Source organism: Parasteatoda tepidariorum, chromosome 7 (genome assembly GCF_043381705.1).
Source record: "Parasteatoda tepidariorum isolate YZ-2023 chromosome 7, CAS_Ptep_4.0, whole genome shotgun sequence".
Classification (NCBI taxonomy): Eukaryota; Metazoa; Arthropoda; class Arachnida; order Araneae; family Theridiidae; genus Parasteatoda; species Parasteatoda tepidariorum.
In genome coordinates, this window is record NC_092210.1 from 57,411,263 (window position 1) to 57,437,948 (window position 26,686).

General features: G+C 30.0%; 1 protein-coding gene across 1 annotated transcript; it reads left to right on the top strand.

The window, feature by feature from the left end:
- Positions 1 to 1,056: 1,056 nt before the first annotated feature.
- LOC107450637 (uncharacterized protein DDB_G0283697) lies at positions 1,057 to 25,566 on the top strand. The gene is made up of 4 exons (XM_016066473.3): positions 1,057 to 1,355; positions 11,323 to 11,650; positions 17,934 to 18,128; positions 22,340 to 25,566. The coding sequence occupies exons 1-4, from the start codon at positions 1,236 to 1,238 to the stop codon at positions 25,129 to 25,131; spliced, it is 3,435 nt and encodes a 1,144-aa protein (XP_015921959.1). The 5' UTR covers positions 1,057 to 1,235; the 3' UTR covers positions 25,132 to 25,566.
- The last annotated feature ends 1,120 nt before the right edge of the window (positions 25,567 to 26,686 follow it).

Here is a 26,686-nt window from a genome sequence, read left to right on the forward strand (position 1 = left end):
CTTTTATATCATTATATTCATTTTATTTTATGCTATTACTTAGAAATGACTTTTCCTAAAAGAGCTATTTTTAGTTGAAATTCCTGCGTATTTCAAACATAAATTTATTTGTTAATTTTCTTTGTATCTGAAATTACTAATTAGTTCTTAGCGGTTATATTAATTATTAGTATTAGTAATGAACGTTGGTCATTAGTTACCAAATCAAATGATCCATTGAGACCGGTTTTTACAGAAATAGTTCGTGAATTAATTTAGAAAACTCCTTACTCCAAACAAATTGCTCAGAATAAATAGTAACTGAATTGTTTACATTTAATTGTTACTTTTAGTTGCATGTTATTTTACCGAATAAGTTCAAAGTCAAAATTTCTAAGCAAAGGTAGTATAACTTTAATCACAAAGAACTAAATTTTAAGTACCACTGCTTGCAGTTTTACATAAATAGAATCAATTTAGAAAACTTTTCCTTCATACCACGTTATATTGTTTAAAAAAATATAAAAAGTAAAAATTAATAGAAAAAAGATTAAGGTAGTGGCAATTAAACTTGATGTCATCGTTTAAATTTGTGAGTTTTTTTTTTTCAAAATTATTTTTAATACTTAAGCATTTGTCACACACTTTGTAGTCAAAATTTCAAAAGAAACGTAGATTGATTCAATGTTTAGTTTCTCAGTTAATTTCTATTAATTTCTTAGTTAAAGAAATTAAAATTACCATTGCGTCTAATTCTATGTAGATAGTTTATAACGTAATTTAAGAAACTCTTCTTCACATCAAGTTGTGTTACTTAGATTTTTAAAAACTATAAATCACTAGAAAATATATTTCTTATTTATCATATTATAAAATAAGTATGAATAATCAGCATTAGTGATATTTAAAAAGCAAAATTACATTAATTCGATCATAGTTTACTCTACTATTAGTACCACTTCGTCCAGTTTCTACATAAATTATTTTTGAATAAATTTCGGTAACTCGCTCTCCCAAACTGGTCTTGTGATGCAATTTAAGGTTGACAAAAACTTCCACAATGACGCACAAGAAGTTACATCTGAGTTAATTTCAAGTGCAGAGAAATCACTTTTACTTGGTTTCCAAAGATGCGACGACACTGAAAGTGAGTTTCAAAAACAAACCGGATTTCCACCAAACTTATAGCGCCAAAATGGGCGATAGTAAAATACCTCGAGGTCTTTAAAGATTCAGGTTCAAGCAATACGAAAGCAATGGGCTCAGATGAGTTTCGAAGACACAGGCTAGTTGATCGTTGTTGTAATGGTGTTTGTTTTGGTATTGGATTTGTTGTAACTCTAATCACACTAATCACCATGTTTTGGCTAGTCTGGGTGAGTGTCTTGTAACATTTTATTGATTTATTTATAGAATTTTTTTGTTATTATTTTCTAAAAATTTAATGTAAATCATTTTCAGAGCTAAAAGAGAAAGACATGATTGAAACAGTCACTTACATTTTTTAAAAAATTATTATTATACTATTATTATTCAAAACCCATTCTCCGCGTTCCACTAACATGAACATGAAACTTAATAGCTATGTTCGGCTTTATTGGCTTTGTCAAAATCTCCTCAATTTTGTTCATTATAAAATAGTTAGTCATCAGATATTTAATCTTAAATGCTGCTAATTTTCAATACATTAATTCTCAATATTTAGTAAACAGATCAATTTTCCTGTAATCATGTAATTCAAAATCCCTTTTAATATATTTTTCTCATAATTCAAAAATCATTTTCTTGTATAAATTTGAACAAACTTTCATTAAGGTTGTAAAAGTATTTATAGGATTTTTCTTCATTAGATTTATTAGCTTAATTAATCAGAATATTTTTTTTACATTTATTATGTATAAATAAATTTACTATAATCAAATTTATTATTAAATTTATTATCGATGCTATTTGTTTTGATTTAAAAAATTCGATAAAAAGAGTTATGACCAAAATTTTACTTGTGATTTCTGTTCTGGTCAACTAACCTTATTTTCGATAAATTCAAAATATATTTCTTATGTAAGTGTTTTAAACCTCTGATGCAGAAGGATTATTACAGAGTATAGTATATGGCGTAGAAGGGTCATAGTATTAACTTCTCGTTAGAAGAATGGTTGATCTTATGAAGAATGGTTAAAAAAATTATTTTTTTCTTGATCCAGTAGTTCCCTTGTTTTCTGGATTGGGTTTAAAATTACAAAGCTAAGAAGTTGAACATTAGTAGTTCAAAATTGGATCGGTTGTTCAACTGTTATAAGATAAAATAGAACAGACATAAAAAATAGAGGTTTTTAATTAGTATTAGAAAATTAGAATAGCAATCAAATTATCTGTTAAATTAACAGTAATTGTACATTGCAAAAAATCCTGATATCGTAACAATTAATACTTTCCTGAAATTTAGTGAAAATTTTAATTTAATATAGGTTTGAGTCAGAGTCAACCTCTTGGGAAAGTCCGGAGTTGGAGTTGGATTCAAATATTTTAACGACTCCACAATTTTATGCAACACTACAAAATCACGCACAAAACTCAAAGACATATGCTGACACATTTAATATAGATAAAAATGTTTCCACTTCTTTATTTATTGCCCTTGCCGATGAATTTACGTCTATAGATTAAGTATTTCACTATTTTAGAAATTCATCACATGAAAATGAACTGAAATTAGTATGATTTAGCATGATTCTGTTGCTTTAGGCCATCTAATGATTGCCGCAATCAAGGAAGTTACTCCAATACTTGTCACTTTCAATGGAGCGTGAAAAACCTACTACCACAGTACAATTGTTCCTATATTAGTAAATTTCGTACCCATTAAAAACCCCACTAATTAACATAATACCAGTAGGACTAATTAGTAAAATTAATCAAGAATTATTGGCGTCAATAATATATGCTGATTTGTTTATGGTTCCCCTTAATGATTTTCTCTATTAAATTTTGGTTTTTAGTGCATAACTTTTTTTTTCACTTACCATTGATTTTTAATTATTTAGCTCTTAAAACAAATTTTACGATATCAACTTTAAACAAAATGAATACAAGGTTTCAGGTAACATTAAAAATATTAATTCAGTGACTTATCACCGATTCACAGGCATAATTCACGTTTGATGACTGCTCTTGTAAGTTATAATTATACATAAGAGAGCTTCCGATAAAATCATAAACAGAAACGTCAACAATTTTATTAATAACATTGGTAAATGCTAAACTGATAAGCACAAATTATTTTTGAAATATTTTTTTCGAACAGACAAATTAAATTTTTAAAATTGCTTTTTATATTCCATGCCCAAATTTTAGAACTTTAGCCAAAATGGACGAAGTTTTATGAGGTTCTACTTAGCATCCTGTGACAAAAAAAAAAAACAAGTAAACTCGAAGGAAAAAATTGAAAAAAAAAATTACTTGTCAATTTTATAAAACAGTTATTGGGAAAATATGCGTTAAAAAATTCCTTCGAATTAAAACAGAGACAAATATTACTATCGAAACTATCGAAAATGAAGAATGTCAGCTGAAAAAAATTAAAAACTTTGAAAAAAGTGGTCTTCTATATACTTCAACGTTATTTGCTATACTGTTACATTTTTCCCAGAACCCCAGGTCCTGCAGTGGACTGACTGATCGTAAAGAGACAGTTCCCAGAAGAACACCGAAGTCAAGCATCGCTGGCTGTGGTCAGTAAGCAGGTGGGTTAATACTTTAATCAGCCTGCGTAAGGACCGAGGGCGTGCGGTATAGGTCCTCGTTAAACTTTTCTACCGTAAAGTGCTCGACTTCACACGCAGATCGTCGGGCTACCAAAGCAGGGGAGCCATCCCCTTTGCAGAGGATCAAAATTGCGAGGGCATGTCTTCGGATCATCCTCAGGGATGTTTCCCAGACTGCCGCCAATAGCCCATTGTGCAGCTCTAGTGCGACTTAAATAAACCTACCAACCTACCCAGAACTACAGAAAATTTTTACTGTTTCAGAGGTATTGTAAAATAGTTGAAAACGATCAAACTCTTGTAACTTGAAGCAAAACATGATAATCAATAAAACTGGAGCATAAGGAGGGACAACTTTGATTGTTTACCATGCAAGTCATTGTTAAGTGATATATTAAATTGAACATAAACTTCGTTTTTTTAATTTCCAGTAATGTATACTCAAAATATAAAACACATTTTTATAAACTTTGGAAACTTGTAAAAATAGTTTTACTTCCATAAACTTTGGAGAAAAACTTGAGACGCCTATAGAAGCAGTTCACGCCTATAGATGTCTCAGTAATCCCCTTCCTTTGCCCGGCCCTGGTCTTTATTTCATTGGAACAAATGGATTACCTCTGTGTTACTCGTGTACAGATAGGAGAAAATGTATGCATTGATAAATACATTGCAATAAGTTCATACAATTTTAACGCATATCGTGATCATTACCTTATAGGTTTTTTCCTTTAAATTTTTCCTTAAATAGGCCTTCCCCATTATAATCGCCTTCTAGGCTTTTCAGAACAGTTCTTTTCTCCTTCTAAATTCATTTCCAAGTATCAAGAAAGAATCTTATTGCATTAAGTAGTTAAATTGTTAACTATTTTCGAATAAAAAAATATCCTTATGGATAAAAATCTTAAAAGAATTTTTTTTTTTAAAAAAAGGTGTTTGCTATACCAAAATCACCTGTTTGCAAACTAGTATATCTCGGGAACTATACCGATCAGTTTAAATTTAGAATAATAGTATAGAAGGATTTTTATAAATGCATTGGTAAAATGAATGCTTCTAAGAAACTTAGAAAAAGTATTATGAATTTCCATTAATACCTTTTATACATTTTATCAGCAACGATTTTCTTTACTTGAATTAGTAACAAAAAGCCCTTATAACAGAATGCATGTTATAATGTACAGCATAATATGTATGCTCTCTGTTCACAAAAATGTTCTCTTTTTATTGATCTCATGAGAAGCACTGAGAACAGACATTTAATTAACTTGAAAAAAAATCTATCCTCTCTTCTTTGAGGATGCGAATTTTGCCAAAAGCATTAGACTTAATCTAGCATACGCATAATCGGAATCGATGGGAAAATGCAACATAAATAAAAAGAGCGTCGTGAGTGAATAAGTACGCCCTATCACCATGTATCGAACCGGGGAAATTAATTGACAAGGAAATGCTCTAAACAATGCACCATCCCTTCATAAATTGCAAATGGTTCCCAAATCAGATTTTAAAAAAATAGTTGAAAAACCTCTAAAAAGCATCGAGATTGTGCACGATTTAAAAAGTAATTTAGATATATCACATGATTTCGAGAGGAAGTGAATCAAAAATAACGAAATACATCTCATAGGTTGCAGAGTGGTCAAAAATTATTTTTTATTTCCGAGAGTGTAAGTCAGGTGGTTGAATATCAGAAAATCATATTATTCCCTTTGCTTAAGCGATGTCGTATTTAATGGTGAAAAGTGTTTCACTCACCATATTCTACTCCTTAAAGTTTGCGCCAACTTTTATAGGAAATAATAAACATTTTTCTCTTCAAAAATTCAAAAGTTCTATCACCACGGCGTAAAACTTAAAACCTTGAAAACTTTCAAAATTTTTTCCCTAGAGAAATATATCGGAATAAGTTTAATTTAGAATATAACATTTTTTAAAACTATATTAAACAAAATTAGTTCTCTTAAAGTAAAAGCTTTAAACTGCTTGTTTTTCTTTAAGAATAATGGCATAAGGCAAAATATATTACAAGCATTCAATTGTGATAGAAGTTTATTTATTCCTATAAATAATTGCTATAGTCACGAAACTTCTCGTTGCCAATGAATATCCTTCTTAGAAAATTTCGATCCGGAAAACCACAGTTGAATTTATCAAAAAAGCATTGTATTTATTAGTTTCGTTAAAGTAAACATGCCGACCTTGATTTTAAAGACGTCGCCATTAATTTCACCAGGCACGAAGCATTTATGCTTGTTTTTCACCTTTTAACCTTTCTTGAGAAACTCACAGGGAACACCACTGGTGATTTTCTCGCTATAATTTAATAAATTAAAATGTATGTAATAAAAAAGAGGATAAATAATTCAGTTCAATCGACCATAAGACTTTCCAATCATCATTTTGAACATATCTTGTACTTGTTATTATTGTTAAACTTTAAACGGTTATCTTCCTATTGAATTCTACATAAGCTAATTTGTATTTATAGTTTCTCAATAGTCTTTTTATTTTTTAAAAAACAGTTGTTTCTGTTAATGACAATTATCAGAATGACAAGTCGTAAAATAGATTGTTTATTTTATTTTTACCTAGAAAAAAGCAAGTAAAATCAAAATGGAAACTTCAACCTAATAATGCAATCCTAAAGAAATCATTTTAACAAAATAAATTTTTCTTGATGTAAACGCCTAACAAATATTAATTTATGACTAACAACTGAACTAGATTCCAACGGTTTAGTACCGTGCGGGATAGTAGGGAAAAAATATCCTAAAAAGTCCTCAAATTGTGCCAGTTTATGTGGTGATAATTATAAGATTTGTTGTTTTAAATTATGCATTAAAATTTATAATTTATTTACTTTAAAAATATACGTTATTAATAAGGTTGGACTTGGTCCGCATTTAAAAAGTAGTTTGACAAATTAACATTAAATGCCAACAGTGAAACAAAGACATTGGAAGAATTTAGGAATTGCACATTTTGAAACAGCTATGAAAAATAATAAGTTTAAACATGTAATCATACCGAAATTTCTTAAAATATATTGCAGCATTAGTTTTACCTAAGTTTTTAGCATCAACTCAAAGTCAAAAACTTATGTCAAAACATAAATATGTAAAACTAGATGAAAATGATTTCCAGTACGTATTTTTTCATTGGATAGAAGAATCATATGGTATGAAAAATAGGCAAGACTTCTTTGGTTGTCATTAGCCTAAATTTTCCGAAAGTTATAACTGTACTGTTTATAAGTAAATTATTTATTTATCCCTAATTCAAAAGTATTAATCTGTAATTACCTGATTATAAAACTTCATTCGCTTCAAAAATATACAAATAGTAAATAACAGTTTATATGTTTCTAGAGCTTCCAAAACTTCGAAAGGACTTTTTAAAGCGCTTAAAACTTGTCAAATGTTATTTACTATTTAAATATTTTTGAAGCAAGTGAAGTTTTTTAATCAGGTAATATCTTAACACTTCAGTTTCTTGATATTTTCAATTTAATTAATTTGTAATATTTATTTATCAAGATTTCCTAGTACGTTTTTGGTTTTGATTATTAATACAAATTGTGACCTTAAAATTAAAAACCTTGTAACTTAGTAAAACAATTCATGGGCATTATATAATTCCGTAACTTTTTAATGATAAACATACCTAAATCGATACTAAATTTATTACAATCATTTTTCAAAAATATATAAATACATTAAGCAATAAATGCGTGTAAAATTGTGTCGACTCAACACAAAGTAATTAAAATAAGCATAACATTGTGAAACATTATTAGAAATTAACTGCTGTTGAATAATATCTTGGTCAAAACAATTAATTTGTTTTTATAGTATACAAAAATTAAAAGAGAATTTTAAATAGAAAAATTTTTGATGAAGTTACAAGGACTGCTGGGCAATTTTATTAGATTTAAATTTCATTAAATTAGAATCGGGCAATTTTCCGTACCGAAATCCTATTCATACAGTAAAATAATATGAAATAATTCCAAAATGTTAATAAAATATTTTTTTTATAATTTCGCTGTAACAATTTGATTATTTTTCAAGCAGATATAAATACATTAAGCAATAAATGCGTGCAAAATTGTGTCGACTCAACACAAAGTAATTAAAATAAGCATAAAATTGAGAAACATTATTAGAAATTAACTGCTGCTGAATAATATCTTGGGCAAAACAATTAATTTGTTTTTATAGTATACAAAAATTAAAAGAGAATTTTAAATAACAAAATTTTTGATGAAGTTACAAGGACTGCTGGGCAACTTCATTAGATTTAAATCACATTAAAATAGAATCGGGAAATTTTGTGTACCGAAATTGTATTCATACAGTAAAATAATATGAAATAATTCCAAAATGTTAATAAAATATTTTTTTTTTAATTTTGATGTAACAATTCGATTATTGTTAATAATTTTAGAAAAAATTATAGCTGAAATTAAGGGGGGGGGGGTAGCGAGCCCTCAAATAACCAACTGTAAAAAATAATTGTGAATAAAATAAGTATTTTCCAAAACTAATCTAGTGTAAAAAATCAATAGCCCAATAAATTATACTAGTGGGCTCCACATCATGTTCACTGAAGCTCCCAAACCCCGGAAAATTGATGTGCAATCTTATAAGGTTTGCTTTAAAAACCTTCACTCGCTGCTAAGTTAAATCCATTTCGCTTCACTCGGTAGTAAGTTAAACCCATTTGAAATGTATCTTAGAGTAAAATCTTACAAATTTAAATCAATCATCAAAATCTTTTAAACTAATCGCTCTTCAAAAAGTTAAAAATTTCAGTCAATAATAAGTTATTGAAATAAACAAATTTAAATTGAAATAAATAATATGCAACAGAATAGCTTGTAGAAACAAAATATTTAGTATGCTTTTAAAAAACAATTACTGTTAAAGAATCATGATTTAAAAGCACAGTACAAAGATTTCAGAGCTTTGAGTTATCACTGTAAAGCTGTCAAATAAAATAACTATTAAGAAGAAAAATTTAAAAAAATAACATGCAGTAGAAACATTTGCAGGAACTAAACATTAATTATGCTTTTAAAAAGCAAAACAGCACTACTTATACTTACTTTTAAATTAATAACAATAACATTGATAAAAATTATTATTATTGAGTCTTCATAAGTGTTATTAAAACATAATATATAGAATACTTTATATAGATTATTAATAATTTAAAAAATATTTTTTGATCTTTTTCGTGATATTTTTGCTTGTTTTCTTTGTATTTTTAACTTATTTTATGCGTTCTATGTACAGTGGGCAGAAAAAAAATATCACTTTGAATAGCTTTTGTTCTAATGATCTGATTTTCATGTACTAAGTGTTCACGTACTATCTTAATGGTGCTTAGGGGTGATCTAAAATATGCTATTTATTTAGTGTTAACTAATTGCGAAATCGTACATAAAAACACACTTTCTCTGAATAAACAATATATATATATATATATATATTTGAATTCGCAACCTTCAAGATATAGGGGGTCGATGCAATCTGGCAAATATGGTCCCATTAGTCTGATCGAGGAGAGGGATCAAAAGTTCGAACCCGTTAATGTTTATTTCACCTTTTGCGTTTTTAGTCTCATTTTTGAAGCTAATTAAGCAATTAAAAAAGAATTGCACCAACTCTTAATTAAAATCCATTCACCCAAAGACAATTTCATTCATTTTTTTTTTTTTTTGTTGCTAATAACCGATTGCTAATCTTTTTTTTTCGTAAATTATAAAATGCAATGTTTCTTTTTTAGTCGTCTAAAAATTTAATCGTAATTTAGTAAAGAAATTTGAAAAAAAAGTCGTTTATTGAACGAATGTCGAGTTTTATAAAAGCCTGTTTCAGATGGAATGTGATTATACATCAGATTGTGATTATATTTAATGTGATTGTATTTTATTTTTTAGTTTGTTATCTATCGTCGTATTACCTTGGATACCGTCTTAATCTTAAAATAATAATTTTTAATTACCTGTCCACGCGTGTTTCGCAGAACTATTTTAAAACCAATTTATATAAATTTTAACATTTTTAAAAATCTTATTCTTTATGCTAACACGTATATTATTTTTTCATTAATACACTAATCAATTTTTTAATACTTTAATTTTGGTTTTTCTTTTAAATAAAATTCCCCTTTAAATTATTGTCAAGTTTTTTTTAAAAAGAAAAGCTTCCTAGCTGAGTATAAAATCTTGTTAAGAAATTTAAACAATTCTGCTGTTTAAAATTATTCGATGCGAAACAGCTGACTATTTACTGAGCATACCATTTTTTTCGAAAATTGAAGATAAATTATTGTTTTTTTATTTTTTATTGTTTCTTGTGACTTTAACATAGATTATCTAAAATAGTGTTGATGTTTTATAAGTCACTACAAGGAATATAAAGATACCGAACATCTGTTGAACACCGCTGTGGAATACGAAGTCAAAATTTTTAAGCATGTTAAAATATCGCTGTATTTTAAATGTCATCCTAACATCTTAATTGAGAAATTAATTTTTTAATTCCCTGTCCACGTGTGATTCCCAGAGCTATTCAATTAATTATTTCATTATATTTTACTCTTTGTTAATGCTACCATGTAGATTTTTTTTCCAATAATATAAACTACTTCGTTTAATTTTTATTAGTACTTGAAGGTTTTCTTTAAATTAGCACTCGTTTTAAACAATTGTTAAGTTTTTTTTTAGTCTCAGAACTATAGCTAGTTAGCTGATAAGAATTTTAAATGAATTAAGAATTTAAAATATGTGTGGAATAAACTTTGGAATCGATAAATAAAAAATGGGACATTCCATTTTCACATTCGACTTTTGAAATTTCTATTGTAAACGAAATTTTTTTAAGTCCTTAAAATATTTTACTAAGGCTATCAGTAAAATTTTTTTACTGCATTGATTTTTTTAGAAAGTAGTGAATAATTATTATTTTTTCATTCTTAGAGCCTATGCCTTAAACTTGCATAAAACTTATTTTAATATCGCGTGAAATCATTTAATATACTGTTTTGTTAAATGAATAATCCCAAGAAACTGAATCGAGAAGATAAAAAACTTCATTGATTTAAAAAATAATAGATGATAATAAAAGTAGACATGTTTTAACTAAATTTGAACTAAATTTAAAATTTATAAATTAAAAGAAACTAAAGCAAATGGTTATTTATGTAAGAATTCTCTTAAAATCTTTTCGAATTCGTATCTTTTGCAATTTTAATTCAAATTACATAAAAGTTTATAAACTTTCCTTTAATAAAAATTTTCTTCCATAATAGAATTTTAAAAGATCTCCATGTTTTTTATTCTTCATGTTTCCTCTTATAACTAGATTTTAAACAAAATTAATGTAATCTTAAACAAAATTATGTCATTGATATTCTAATTACACATCGTACTATATGTAATGCTTAAAGGTAAGGTTTGCTGCGAGTTTAGTTAAAATATCAAGATACGACCAGTTAAAAGGTAAATTTATAGATATTGGTTAAATCAGTCTGATCATTATTCTTAATAATAATAATTTTTGCATTGCAGTTCTATTTTGGGTTGACTATTGTTCAAGTTTCTAATTCCCAGCGAAGAGCTTTAGTGGATTATTCATATGTTCCTCCATCAACTTCCTCCCCCAATCGAAACACGCCATCAGAAGTTCCAGAAAGTTCCTTAAATCAGATTTCTAAACTCGCAACGGTATCCTCAAGCTTTCCAAGAGTCGATCCAACGGAAGTACTTGAAAAGAAACGAGAAATTCTAAATGGAAGGTCGTCCAGTCTCGCAAAGGGAGACTTTGCTGCAAGACCAAGAAGCAACAAGACTGGGGATATCGATGAAAGTAGAACTGCTCTCAATCGTGAAGCAGAAAGTAAGTCAATATTAGCACTAAGATATATTTAGTAAGAATGAGGGAAGAGTGAGGCAAGACTGAGTATCTCGATCGTATGGAAATTAGTTCTGTTTTCTAGCGGACAAGAGTTGAATTACACTTTACTATTCAAGAAGAAGGACTTACCGTATTAGTGTGTTGTAGTTTATTAATTCACGATTTCTTGTGTGTAAATCAGTTTGTTTTACCATGACAATTCTCTAATGTTCTCTTGCTTTTAAGCTACCATTATTTATTGCTCATTATATTTATAAAAATGTTTTTAGTCCTATTTATTATATGTTAGCTAAAGATTCATACCTGTACAAACAATAAAGATTTCATCCAATAGTAGCGCTGATGATTGGTTTATTTCAATAACCTCTGCTCTCAGTGTAAGACCAGCTACCCCTTTGATAAGAGTTTATTCTGAGCCTCCGACAGCTGCAACGCAGCGGAAGAAGAAGACAACCACATCCAACGCTGAACAAAGGCTTATGGGCTTCGAGGCAAAATTCATTGCGGACCCCTTCTTCAAAGAACAAAAGTCCTATTTTCATATTTTACTGAATTTTTTGAAGACCCTTTATAGAAAATCGTAGCTTTTATATAGATATAAGGAAATTCTTAGCAATTTCCTTTAAAAAAACTAATTATAATAAGCACTATGTTTTTTCTGGGGAGTTTTATTCAAGTCCTCAGCAGTCCTATGTCCCGGACGATTGTCCCTCTCTCTTTGAGTAATGCATTTTCACTGAAATTCTAGTGTTCTTAAATTTCCCATAGAGTTAACATGCGTACCCAGTTTTACCCCACTAGTTAAGTAAGGCCGCGTGATTTGAATTTTTTTCTAGATAAAAATCATTTATAAAAGAAAGTAATAGATCGATTTTGTTTTCAGGAATGATATATTTTATATTACTTGATCAAATCTGACAGTTTCTAGGTCAAACAGTTTAACTCCAATAGGTCAACAAATCATAGCTACCCGGTATTACCTCACTTTTCCCTATTTATTTTTACAAAAAGTCTAAGAAGAAAGTAGCAAAAGATGAAGCAACAGCAATTTTGCTAAGTAAAAATATTTTTAATTTCTGATTTTCTCTATTTAGGATATCCATGCTGTGAATCATTTTAAATACTAGTACAGGAGCGGGGGAAAAACGGAAGACATTTTTTTAATTTTATTTCATTAAAAATAAACAAAATCAAAAAAATACACATGATAATGCGAGTAGACTTTTACTGATAAATAAATTTAATTGGGTTCAAAATGGCCACCTTTAGCAGTGATTCAAAGTTGCAAACACTTATATTGAAATCAGCTCTCAATCAGCTCGCAAATCAAATCAGCTCGGGGAGAGATTTCTTGTCACTGATGAGAAGCTTTTAACCGTCCATCAAGATCACAACTCCTAGAACGTTTAGATCTAGTCAGTAGACGTTACAAGTACCACAGCAATTGTAAAACATCGCAAAAAATCCAAAAATCAGTTACGGTCTGGTGCGGATATTCCTCAAACGACATAACACTTATGGTTTTTGTGGATGAGGGTGTTAAAAATATATCAGAAAGTGTACCAGCGGGGTTTTATAGAAGCTGTTCTTCTTTCGTGGGAGGAAGGGCAAAAAGCACTTCAGCAACGAAAACTGGACGTTTTAACAAGCTCCGCACCATCTCTCGAGGCTCACAAAAGTGGTGCAATGCGCATTTTCTGGAAATGATACCTTCTGAAGAATAGCTACTTTTCTTACCAGATCTCAATTCCAAGGATTACAGTGTATGGTCCATTTTTGAGTCAACGGCATGCAATAAATCGCACAGTGGTTTGGACTCTCTAAAGCAATCACTTCGTTGTAAATGAGACAAATTAAAAGCCGCAGACTTGCGAATTATTGCTAAAAATTTCAATAAGCGTTTTCACCTCTGCATCGCTGAAAAAGATGGCCAGTTTGAAACTAATTAAATGTATGTCTTTATGAAAGTGTACGTTTATTACTATTTGTAATATTTTATTAATTTATATATTTTCAAAAAATATATTAAAAATTGCTTGTACTTTTTTTTTGCTTTACTTTGTAGAGCCCCTGAATCTAACATATTTAGAGATATATGGTAAGCAGCTTATGAGTTGTCTGATAGCAGAGTCGGTTACCATAGCGAAGTTTTTCAAGAATTTTGCTTTCTTACTTTCAGTCAAAAACATGTTAAAGGTGTTGCTCCTCCAACAACGAAAATGGAAAAGTAGCAGTTTAAGTTCATTTAAACTCAGAAAAAAGTAATAATTTTAAACTATTTTATCTTACCGTAAAGAATTATCAGGTCCTTAAAAGATACTAATAACTTAAATATTTGAAAAATTAGTAAATTTTCACTTGTAAACATTTTTAGCCATAGACACTTTTTAACCTAGATAAATATCAATAATTAAATTTAATTAACGTTTCTTATTAAATACAATCAATAATTCTCAATTTTTACAAATTTTTTTTTAACTCAGGCACTGTATAGTTGGAATAACTTTTCGAATATTTAAAAATTAGATTACAATTGCTTGTCATTTTTACAAAACTATAGCATCTTCATATTTATATTCTAAACTATTTTCATAATTAGCATAAAGAGCTTTGACTAAAGAAGATAAACAAAACCTAACAGTATAAACAGTTATAAATGTAATGAGTAATGTACTATATTTAAAACCTAACACGTATAAATATGGTTTTTTATTCGCTAAAAAGAACGACTAAATATTCTTCAAAAAACAGCTTTAACTATATCTAGCAACTAACGTTTTGTCATTTCTGTTCACTGCAATTACCTCAAAGAAGTTGCGTTAATTAAGAACTGATTTAGTTCTTTAAATAAAAAAATACAACTTTATTTATAGTTCATTTGCAAAACTTAGTACTAGAATTAACTTCTAAGAAAAAACTCGCGTTTTAACAAAATAAAAAATTTTAAAAAAAAATAGTTTTTTTGGCATATGTTAGCATAAATCTATATATATAAAAGAAAGTCGTGTTAGTTACTTCACTTATAACTCAAGAACGGCTGAACCGATTTAGCTGAAAATTGGCAGGGAGGTAGTTTAGAGCCAGGAGAAGGACATAGGATACTTTTTATCCCGTGCGATAAACCGTTCCAGCGATATCAGTGAAAGTCGAAATGGAATTTTCTGATTGGTTAAAAGCTAGCCATTGTTTTAAATTTTGCTATAAACGATTCAATTTTCAAATATCTTGAAGATAACAACAGTGATATTTTCTATCTTATAACTCTATTCATTTAGAAAAGTAAATTAAAGTAAATTGCATATACTTTAATTTTTAATTCGCGCTTTTCTTTATGTCAGGTGAGCACAAGCAAGTAAAATCAACGAGAATAGATTTCTTAATTGTTGGTCGTATCACGGATTCAGTACTGTGAAAACTGTTTAATAAATATAAAGACAAAAGCAAATTTCATTCAAATTGCACGTTTTCAGAAATATTTATATTTAGTACGTAATTTTAGGTTAGCAAAATTAAATATACTTTTCGAAGATTTCAGTGCTGTGACAGTTGTCATTTGAAAACTATTAGTTTGTTTGTTTATTTATGCAAAGTTTTCGAATTCATCCATTTTATTTCTTTCATTTATAAAATTGATTTTTGTTTTAAATCTTATAATTTTCATATTTCTTATTCATCTCATTTTTATTGCTCTTTTTATTATTTAAAATATGTATGTGATATTTCGATTTAGCAAATTTGCGACCACTGCCAACTTTTACATTTCTTTTTCGTTGTCAGAAAGAATATTTGCAAAAATATGCCGCCTAAGCAAATCGCTCTTAGTCGGTCGACATCTCAAGCGCGCAAAAAGAGAACTACCCGTGTTTCAGAAACATCGGAGCAACGGGAAAAAGACTTGAAACTAATCGAGAACAGAATGCTTTTGCCCGTTCCTTAGAAACGTCTGAGCAACAGGAAAGAAGACTGTCAACAAATCAACTACGAACTACACAAGCCCGTTCGTCGGAAACATCAGAGCAACGGGAAGCAAGAATGAAAACCGACCGAGAACGCATTTCGCTATTCAGACGCTGCCAATACTCTGATTTGAATTTCAGTGCATTTCACTATGATCCGACAACAAACTATAGTCTTCCCCCAAGTGTCATCATCGGAGAAATATATCAATTATGTATGTTTTGTAATGCTCTCAAATTTAAAAATGAAACAGCTGAAATTTGCTGTTCTAGAAGCATACAGAAACTACAAGATTTTACGTCGCCTGCCGAGACATTATCAACCTTCGTATCAGGTCAAACAAACCAATCGAAACATTTTTTGGCGCATATACGCCGGTACAATTCGTGTTTCTAAATGACTTTATTCGGTGCTACACGTATCCTGAACGAGAATTACATCCCAACATTCAAAGTGCAAGGCCAAATTTATCATCGTGCAAGGATCACTTCTTTCAATGCCTAACGCAGATCATAAATTTCTACAAATTTATTTCATGGATAACACAAATGATCAAGTCAATCAACGTTGTCAGGTAAACAATGGCACTAAACGAAAAATTGTTACCGTATTACAAAAATTTTTCGATCAACATAATCAGTTAATTAGGCTGTTCACAATTGCCCTAGACTAAATGTCATCCGATATTTACAAAGTTGTTATTAGAGCTGAAAAAACACCTGTAGGCCACCACAAAGAAAAATACAATGCGCCAACATTGGATGAAGTGGCTATTGTTATAGTTGGCGAAGAATTTACCTCCCGCGATACAGTTCTTCATCGCAGAAATCGTGACGTTCAAAGAGTTCTCAGAAACGTATCGATCATATGATGCATTGCAATATCCTATTTTATTTTGGTGAGGAGAGGAGGGATATTATTTTAACATAAAATTAAGAAGTCCGCAAACAGGCGAGAAAACCAATAAGAAAGCAAGTGCAATAAGTTTTTATGCATATAGATTAATGATTGCCAAAACGCTGATAATCATACTTTAAAATGTCGACAATTAGTTCATCAATACATTGTCGATATGTATGCGAAAATTGAAACTGAACGCCTACTGTATATTAAATTAAATCAAACCAAATTACGTTCAGAAGAATGCATTCATTTACGGGATGCAATAATTAATGATGGTAACGTTAATCCTAATGATGTGGGGAAAATGATTATATTGCCGACTACATTTGCAGGGAGAAAAACTTGGACTCCCTGCAAATGTAGTATTCATACATGTCTGAGTATTCATACATGTGCCTTGGACTCCAAGGCACATGTATGAATACTCACAGGATGCAATGACATATGTTCTCGCATATGGGCTCCTAGATTTATTTATTACATTTACGTGCAATTCTGCTTGGGTTGAAATTAGAGATATTTTGTTACCAGGACAATCATCATCGGATCGTCATGATATTACAGCACGTGTGTTCAAACAAAAATGATAATCTTTACTTGATTTCATTGTGAAGCGTCATGTTTTTAGAGAGACACGGTGTTGGGTGTACTCTATTGAATGGCAAAAACGAGGATTGCCTCAGGCACACATTCTAATTTGGCTTATTGAAAAAAAACCACCTTCTAAAACTGATCAGATATCAGCAGAAATTCTTGATGTCACCATAGATCCAGTCTTATTTCAGATCATTGTCCAAAATATGTTTCATGCTCCGTGTGCATCACCATACATGTCTGTTTGAAAATGCACTAATGATATCCTAGAGAATTAACTGCTTTTTTTCACCATTAAATAAAATTTGCATTTCAAATCATAATCGCAAATGTCATTTACACACTTAAATACAAAATTCAAATTCAAATTGAAAGCGTTGCAACGCACGCAGGGTACAGCTAGTAAATTGATAAAGTACCAGTTATGGTTATAGGTATTGAAAGATGATTATATCACAAATTATGCGGTTCTTAATTTTTTTGATTATGATAGATACTTTGAATAGTTTAATTTTATTTTTAAAACAACATTTAAACAAGCAACCATGAATTGATTTTAAACAATCAATTTTCAATCCCACTGATTTAAAAAAAATTCTTATGAAATGTTGTCTAAACCTTTTTCTACCACTGTAGACAAATTGTGTCTAAGTATCAAGTCTTAATTGTAGCTGTAACTGCAACTTTTTGCCAACAAATCGATTTGTTATCATACAAAGACAGATTCATATTATATATAAAGATTTAAGGTATTTTAATACCCTATTTGTGTGTATGAAATTAACATTCAATGTTTTTAAATTATTACTAGAAAAACCAAATGATGAGGAAGATGTTTCACAAAGATCTCCATCTTCACCAAACGAAAAAAATGAAGATAAATCAATAGAGAAGAATCATCGAAATACAACAGGAATACAACACGATGAAAGAAGAAATATAAGTTCAAGTTCAAAAAGCAGAATTATCCCAACAGAAGTTAATAATTCAGAATTTGCCAATGAAAGTTAGTAAACATTTAATTTAAAACAAGTTGACTTATATTTATTTTTTACACTAATATTATTTACTGGTTATAAGTTGTGACATAATTGTTATGGTTAATATTGTTGGTTGTTACCAAAATAATTATTTCTATAAATATTATACGCAAGCTTTTATCAATGTAATGGTTATGTTAATATTACGTGTTTGTTATTATCAATACAACTGTTACAGCTAATATTGTATGCAGGTAGTTACCGAAATAATATTTATTTCACAGAGAAAAAAATTCTGTTAAAATTACCGTACAATGGTAATAACATTTTTGGTAAGAAAAAGCATAATTCTGGTTTATGAAGCCCACAATAATCGGAATTTAAACCATTGATTTGGTAATTTTTCCGTTCATATGGTAGCAGAAATTTCGCTGTACTTCGCTGTCATTTACTAAATTTTACCACATATTATAAAACTATATTTTATTGTAAATTTTACCAAAATCATTACAAAAAGCGCTTTGGTAGAAATTACTGGAGCTTTTGGGTGTTCTCATAAAGCCTGAAACACGATAAATTTTACCATGTTGATAGTTTTGATCATACTTTTTTTCTCAGTGTACTAATATTATATGTTGGTTATTTCTTATAATGGTTTATCATATAGGGATAATTTTTATGGTTATATCTCTTATTATGCGCTGGTAATTACTAATATAATGGTTATGCATGAATATAATAATATATTCCTGTTATTAGTATTAAATTGGTTACATATGAATAATATTATATTCTAGTTATTACTAATATAATGGCTACAGCTGGTATTGCATGATTATGGTATGCTGGTATTGCAGCTGGTATTGCTGGTATAATGTTATTGTAATGTAATGTTGATGGATTAGAGTGCTTCAAAACTGGCATCTTTTCTCAATTTTAATTATACAAATTATACTAATAAAGTTAATTTAAAACATAAAAATACTTTTTCCGTCTAAAAACACATACTCAGATTACATGTTCTAACTAAGGAAATGACAATTTATTTTACACTTTTATGCAAAATTTCATATTTAGAAACTAAAATTAAAATTACGACAACAATGCAATAAGTGCTTGCAATAACTTTTATTCAAACAACTTACTCCTTAAAATTTAAACCAGGTTTAATGATATCGTATATCAACACAAGGTTCAGAAGAATAACATATTTTTTAATCAGATTATTGCAAGTTATAATTTAATAAAATTCTTTGTTTTAAATAAATCATGTTGTTTTTAGTGAATCGTGCTGTTTTGAATGAAAATTATTTCTTTAATTTGTAATATAAGTACTCTACTATCGTATTGTTAGACTTTTTACAAAAATAAAATAAAGTTTTATTTTATGTTGTGAAATTGTATTGAAAAGAAATTTATATTATTATAAAGCATACATTTTATGCCTTTAATGCGACTGCAAAAAATAAAATAATAATGGTTTTTCAAAATTTTCCTTTATTTTTCTTTGAAAAATATATTATATTACTTATATTTACTTAAATAAAAACATATCTTTAAAAAAATTATGCAGCAAATTTAATAGCAATTAATAACTTTATTTTAATCCAAAACAGAAATTTCTGCAACTCCTACTTCGGTAATCAAATTTGAAAAAAAATTTAACGGAATTATTTAAAACTTAAAATAAGTCCATGAATAATTTGCTGTATCATCGTAAAAAGAATTTATTAATTTATAAAAATAAATATTTGTTTACAAATGATCCACCAATTCTCCGATTCTCTCATTTATTTTCTAAAAAAAACTAATCGCTGATTAGTTTTTTTTTTCCCATCTTGTTCTTTTTCCCGTAACTGAAACAGCTATGCCGTGAATAATTCAAAGTAATGGTTGTTCTATCATAATTCATATTTTTATATAATATTGGAATAATTCTAATCATATCTTCTTTTTCCTAGGATAACATAGATTTGTAAACAAATTTCGAAACTTAGTTGCATTTAGTTATGCAATGATCGGAAATAAAGATAAATAAATAAAAACTCCTCTGTTTATAAGAAATGAGGTTATCGTCGGATAAAAATTTGATGAACTTTGGAAAACATAGGATGTTTGAAATTTAATTCAAGACAAAAAAATTTTTCATTTCAAATTCTGAAAATAAAATCCGTTGAAAATCTGTTGTTCCTTAGATGAAACTGTAAAAATGATAAATACAATGGGGCCAAAATAATAACTCTACAGAGTATAGCTTCAAGAATATGTACTACGAGAAAAATATCTCAAATATTAAATTTTTTTTGCTTTCTCACCAAATTAAAGAAATTAATTAATAATCATTTACCTTCAAAGTTTTCAAGTCGTCGTTTAAAATATGTGGTATGGAGATATTCTTGTATAAAGTTTCCAGTAGTTTAATTCCAAACATCCTAATTGAACATCTCAGAGCAAAGAAATTCGACAGGCTGCCACAAACGCTGAGAAAATTTTACCACATTTATTTAAATGAGTTTTTTTTTCTTTCAAATATGACGAATCAATGTAATTTTTTTTCCGTCTTACTTAAAGAAATTATAGGAATTTAATTACTGACGAACACTAACCAACAATAATGGAAGAAACGCTTTCAGTTTTTGACATTTTTGTTAAATTTCTTAGGAAATATTTAAAGGATTATTTTGTAACAATGGAGGTGCTTAGTTCATCTGATTTTTCATAAGATTTAAAGCTTTTAGAGGTTTGGAAGATCTACAATAAAGTACGAAAAAAATCCCTTAAAAATTTCTTAGGAAATATTTAAAGGATTATTTTGTAACTTTGGAGGTGCTTAGTTCATCTGATTTTTCATAAGATTTAAAGCTTTTAGAGGTTTGGAAGATCTACAATAAAGTGCGAAAAAAAACAAGGACCTTTGAACACCCTATGCGAAAAAATCAAGCAAAAAAGACTTGTAACCTGTATCGATTACTTTAGTTGTTATTTTTAATAACTGCAAAAATTTTCGTAATCCTAGAATAAATATTTATGAAGAAATGGACATTTTTATAAAAGATTTATTTTTTCGGATTGCGTGTTTTTGCTATAACTTCATAGATATTCAAAAGAATTAAACAAAATTTGTAGAGACATTTAAAATTAATTACGAAATTGTTGTTTTAAAATTTTAAAGAAATTCGTAAAAAACTGCGCCAGATATGAGTATTTAAATTAGTTCCTTTATACTGTGCATGAGTATAAGAAATTTAAAGTTTTTTCAGAATTTTGCAGGGAATCGTATTTGGCAACTAATGATAAAAGCTCTGTTTGAACATGTTAAGAAGTTTCAAGCAATTTCTAAGTAGTTTCGAACTTTTTAAAGGAAAACTCAACACGATAATGGGTTATCCATAGATTTCCTCTTGTACTATTAAACAAGATTTATTAAAAATAAGACCAGCATTGTGGGGATCACCCCCCATAAATGTATGTTTTCTTTTGAATGTTTTCTTTCTCTATACCATCGAAGTTTAATTTCCAGGCGATCATCGTAAGGTATTATTGTTGTTAAATTCTGTCTTATGATACAAAATAAAATATTTGAAAAATCCCTGATCGTTTTGAGCTTTCTTTTGAAAATTAAAAAAACAACTTGGAAAATTGTTTGAAACTTTTTAAAATTTTAAGATACTCAAATCAAATTGTTTATATTAGTAGCCAAATACGATTCTCTCATACTGATGAATAAAACTGACCAGATTATTTCAAATAATGATTATTTATTACAGTGATAGAAAAATATTAAAGGTAAAATGAACTTCATTTTATAGAAATATTACTACTAAATTATAACTGAAGCATAAATTATTTGCAGAGCAAAAATAAAAATTAAGCCACTAATATTTATTAGTATCACTAATAAAAGAATAATTTTACTGAGAAAAAAAAACTTAATAATTGAAAAAAAGTTATTTTTTTAGCTTTATAAGTCATTTCGAAAAAAAGGCTTTTCACTTAAGCATTTATACGAACTATTTTCTATGGATTTCTAAAGATTAAACTATAAAAATAAAAAGACGGTATCACAATGTAATTATTATCTTTTAATTTAATTTAAAGCTATTGCTACATTAGATATTCATTTACTGTAATCATAATTTAAAACAGATATTTATGTAAAATTATATTTGCGGGAAATGTAATGAAATATTTTGTCAAAACTCATAAAAAATATGTAATGATTGTTTTTATTTTTCAGAAACAACGCATCTTAATCAAAGTGGTAGCACGCGTGAGGAAATTCCTCCCATTACTGTTGTGAATTCCAGACTCCCCGAGGACGATTTAGCATCCAGAAATCCAAATTTCGAAAATAGGAGAGAACTTCTTCCAGGCAATAATAATAGAGACAGAGGATTCGATGATCGGGCTGATTCGGTACGTGATAATGATCGAAGCGAAGATGATAAAATGCCTAAAGGAGATAGTCGAGTTATACGACCTCCATCTCAGGAGGACGTAAGACTGAGAGACAGAGACAGTGATAGAGATGACAGATACAGAAATTTAAATACGAGACGACGATGGGATGTTGACAAATATGATGATAGGGAAGATAGATATCGGGATAGAATACCCTATGATGATAGACACGTGGAAGACAGGAAAAGAGAAGATGATAGCTATGGACCAACAAGAGATAACAGAAATCGTGATAGAATAGTTGAGGAAGATAGGAGTGTAGATGATCGACGTGATCGGCGCAGAGGAGACGAAGGAAAGTACGACGATAAATCCTTTGAAGATAGATATCGAGATAGAATAACTGTTCAAAGATATCCAGATAAGAAAGAAGAAGACAGTGACCGTTATGATGATCGAGATAGAAGAATTAACAGAGATCGTTCTAGAGTATCTTCCGATGATGAATACTTTGAGAAATATCCAAATGAAGAGAGGAAGAGCAGAGATGATTTTCAAGATAGGCGAGTAAGAGAACATAGGTATCAAGACAGACAGACAGATGAAAAAAGACGGCTGTATCGTGATGAAGAAAGAAGTAGAGATGTTGCTGAAAGGTTTGATGAAAGATATCCAACAGAAAGAGGTAATGATAAAATACCAGAAAGCAGATATCGAGATGAATCTAGAAGAAGATATGATGATGACAGAGTTGAGGACTATGATAGGAGAAAATTGACTAAAGATGATGAATATCGCTACAGAGATAGATTTAGAGATGATGTTGTCCAACCTAGTCGCACACGCAGCAGAACAGATGATAGATATAATTATCGAGATGAAGCTGTAGATTCTTCCAGATACGATTCTAAAGAAGATCATTATCGCCCTGAAACTCGAGGCTCCGGCAGAGATTCAATACAGAGCAGTAGAACTGATTATGGCCCGACTCTTGAGGGAATAAAATATACGCGGCAAACTGAAAGCACAATAAACGATCGCCGGTATCTCAGTAGTGGCTCAAGATCTTATGTAGAAGATGATACATCAGATTTGAAAAGAGATGTGGGTATTGAAAATCGTGACAGGAAAATTTTTAAAGATGATGATTTAGATAAATTTCCTCGCCTTGATGGTAGAGATAGAATCGCTCCTACAAGAGTAAAAGATGATAGGTATATAACTCGAGAACCTGATGAAGACGCATATGCGTATGAAAGAAGAGTAGATGGATCTTATCAGAATAACAGGCGTCCCACTATAATAGATACAAAATACCAAGATGATGATGACCGATCTAGAAGAACACCAACTTCCACCAGAATAGAAAGTTCTAGGATATCTCCAAGTGGCAGAAGAGAATATTATGCAAGTGATGAAATTAAGCAACCATCAAAACTAGGAAACGATGAAATATCTTTAGAACGTAGATCATATTCACCTGAGGATGATGAATACAGACTTAGCAATGCAAATTCACGATCAAGACCAAATCAGCCTATCAGTACTCCATACGACGATAGAAGACGCGATTATCGTTCAGATGATCCAAATAAAAAATATACCGATGATGATGACTATGAGCGAAGCAGGCGCACTAATGTGCGAAGTAGGGATTCTACTCTAAGGGATGATGGTGTTAGATATGACAAAGACGGAAACAAAGAAGATCGGTATCGAGATGCTTCAAGTAGAGATAGATTCGACAGGGATGGACCTATAAATAGGGACGAACGCAGAGACAGAGATGGACCTATAAATAGGAACGAACGCAACAGAGAACAAGATGAATATAATCGAAAGAGAGATAAATTTGAAGATCCTAAATATGAAGATGACAGATATGATAGAAATCGAGATAGATATGATGACCGATATGAAGAAGACAGATACGATCGAAACAGAGATAGATATGATTACAGATATGCGGAAGATAGGTACGATCGAAACAGAGATAGATTTGTCGAGGACAGGCATGGAGAGGAACGGTATGACCGTACTAGAGATAGATATGATGAAAGCAGATATGATCGTGACAGAGATCGATATGATGATGGTGCTGAATATAAAGAGAGCAGTTTAGATAGAAATAGGAGTAAATATAATGATGACAGGTATGGGGATAGATATGACAACCCATCTGAACTAAAACCAAGTGATACATTACCAATACGAGAGGATAGAGATGGATCTCGTGACTTTTCTGGGACACGATTACGGAATACTTCACCACCCCGATCTGATGAACGAAAAGAAGGCTTTCTACCTCCATCAGATGGCTCCAAGAGACCTTTTCATTCAGATGTGGATGATCGAGGATTGAGCTCAAAGGATACAAGATTACGAGAGTCTTCTTTCTCATCCATCTCTGATTATGACGCAGATCGACCTCTTAGCGCAAAAGACGTTATCGATGCAGCACTTCGACAGGCAGAGAGCACTGATCTTGTCCCCAAAAAAGTTTTTTATCCCGTTTTCGATCCAAGAATCTCTAATCTCACTTCATCAGACATAATTAGGCCCAGTGAAAGGAGGGGTATTACAATAAATTCGAGAAGACGACGAAAGCGTAAGACATATGTTGATTAAATGAAATGCAATAATAAAAAGCAAAAATTGCTTCTTTTGCTGTATATTAAGGTTTATACTTTGTTACTTAATAAAACAATATATTCTTAAGTCAATAGTTAAACTCATTCCAAGTTTAATCACTACAGAGATGCTACGAGAAATGTTAAATAATTTCTCAAGATTTAACTTTATCCTTTCATATACTTCTAATATTAAAACAAATCCGTTAAAGGACTTCATTAATTTTGCAATAAGAATTGTATTTCAAACGTTCTTTGACGATAATTATGTTTTCCTTTATAATATCATACTGGTGTAATTATCTTGTAATTTTTTCCATGTTAAGAAATATTGTTTTCATTGTGTATAATACATTAATCGCAAATGTGCGCTTTGTCTTAGTGTCATGAACTGTATAAAAGTTTTTCCTGTAATAAATATAAATAAAACACAGACATTTGTTCTTTCAAATCCAAAAACAATTTCGATAACAATGTAAAATAAAATTTTTGAAAACTACGTTTTTATAGAGGTGAAACTAATTATGTTTTTGTCAAAGGAACAAGGAAAAACGTCGTCACTTTCGAAGACGATATTGACTGGGTTATTGAGACCATGAATTTAGGTTACATAGGCCAGTTATAAACTTCTAGTAAAAATTTTGAATACTCAGAAAAAAGAATCAATGCAAACCGAATTAATCAGAAAAAGGAAATGATCTTAGACGTGGTTCTGGCCTTAAAGAATTGTTATATACACCGAAGAGCCATTACATTATGACCACCCTGCTAATAACATGTAGGACCACCTTTAGCCCTCAAAACTGCTAGCACCCGCCGTGGCATTGATTCCACAAGGTGCTGATAGGCAGTCTGAGGTATCTGGTATCAAGCGCTCACCAACTGGTCCTGCAATTCCCTCACATTGCGAGGGGGTAGCGTGACAGCACGAATTTGGTTTTCCAAGTAGGACCACAAATTGTCTATTGGATTAAGGTCAGGTGAATTTGAGGGCCAAGACATGACTTGAAAGTCACTGGAATGTTCCTCGAACCAATCCATGACGATTCGACCCTTGTGACATGGTGCATTATCCTGTTGGTAAACACCATCCCCCGCAGGAAAAACTGTTGCCGTGAATGGGTGAAAATGGTCTGCAACTTTGTTCAAGTAGCTTACAGACGTCAGGGATTGTTCTACGAGGATTATAGGTTCTAATGTGCTCCATGAAAACATAGTTCCTGGGCGAGTAACCATGAAAACCTGGGCGAGCCCATTGTTGTAGATGGAGGGTGGTCATAATGTAATGGCTCTTCGGTGTAAAGTGATTAAGTGTATTTCTATTGAGGGTAACTTTTGCAACCATGTTTTTGTATTTTTAAAGGAAGAGAAAGGCTTTCTCTTTCATTAAAAACTCAAAAACATGGTTACAAAAATTACCCTTACAACGCAGAAATGATTTTAAAAAAAAGAGACCACATATGTTGATAACTGAATGGGATTCACGCTGTTTGAAAAATCTTCATCAAAAAGAAGCTGGACAAGTCATTTCCTTTCAGATTGAGTTTAAATCG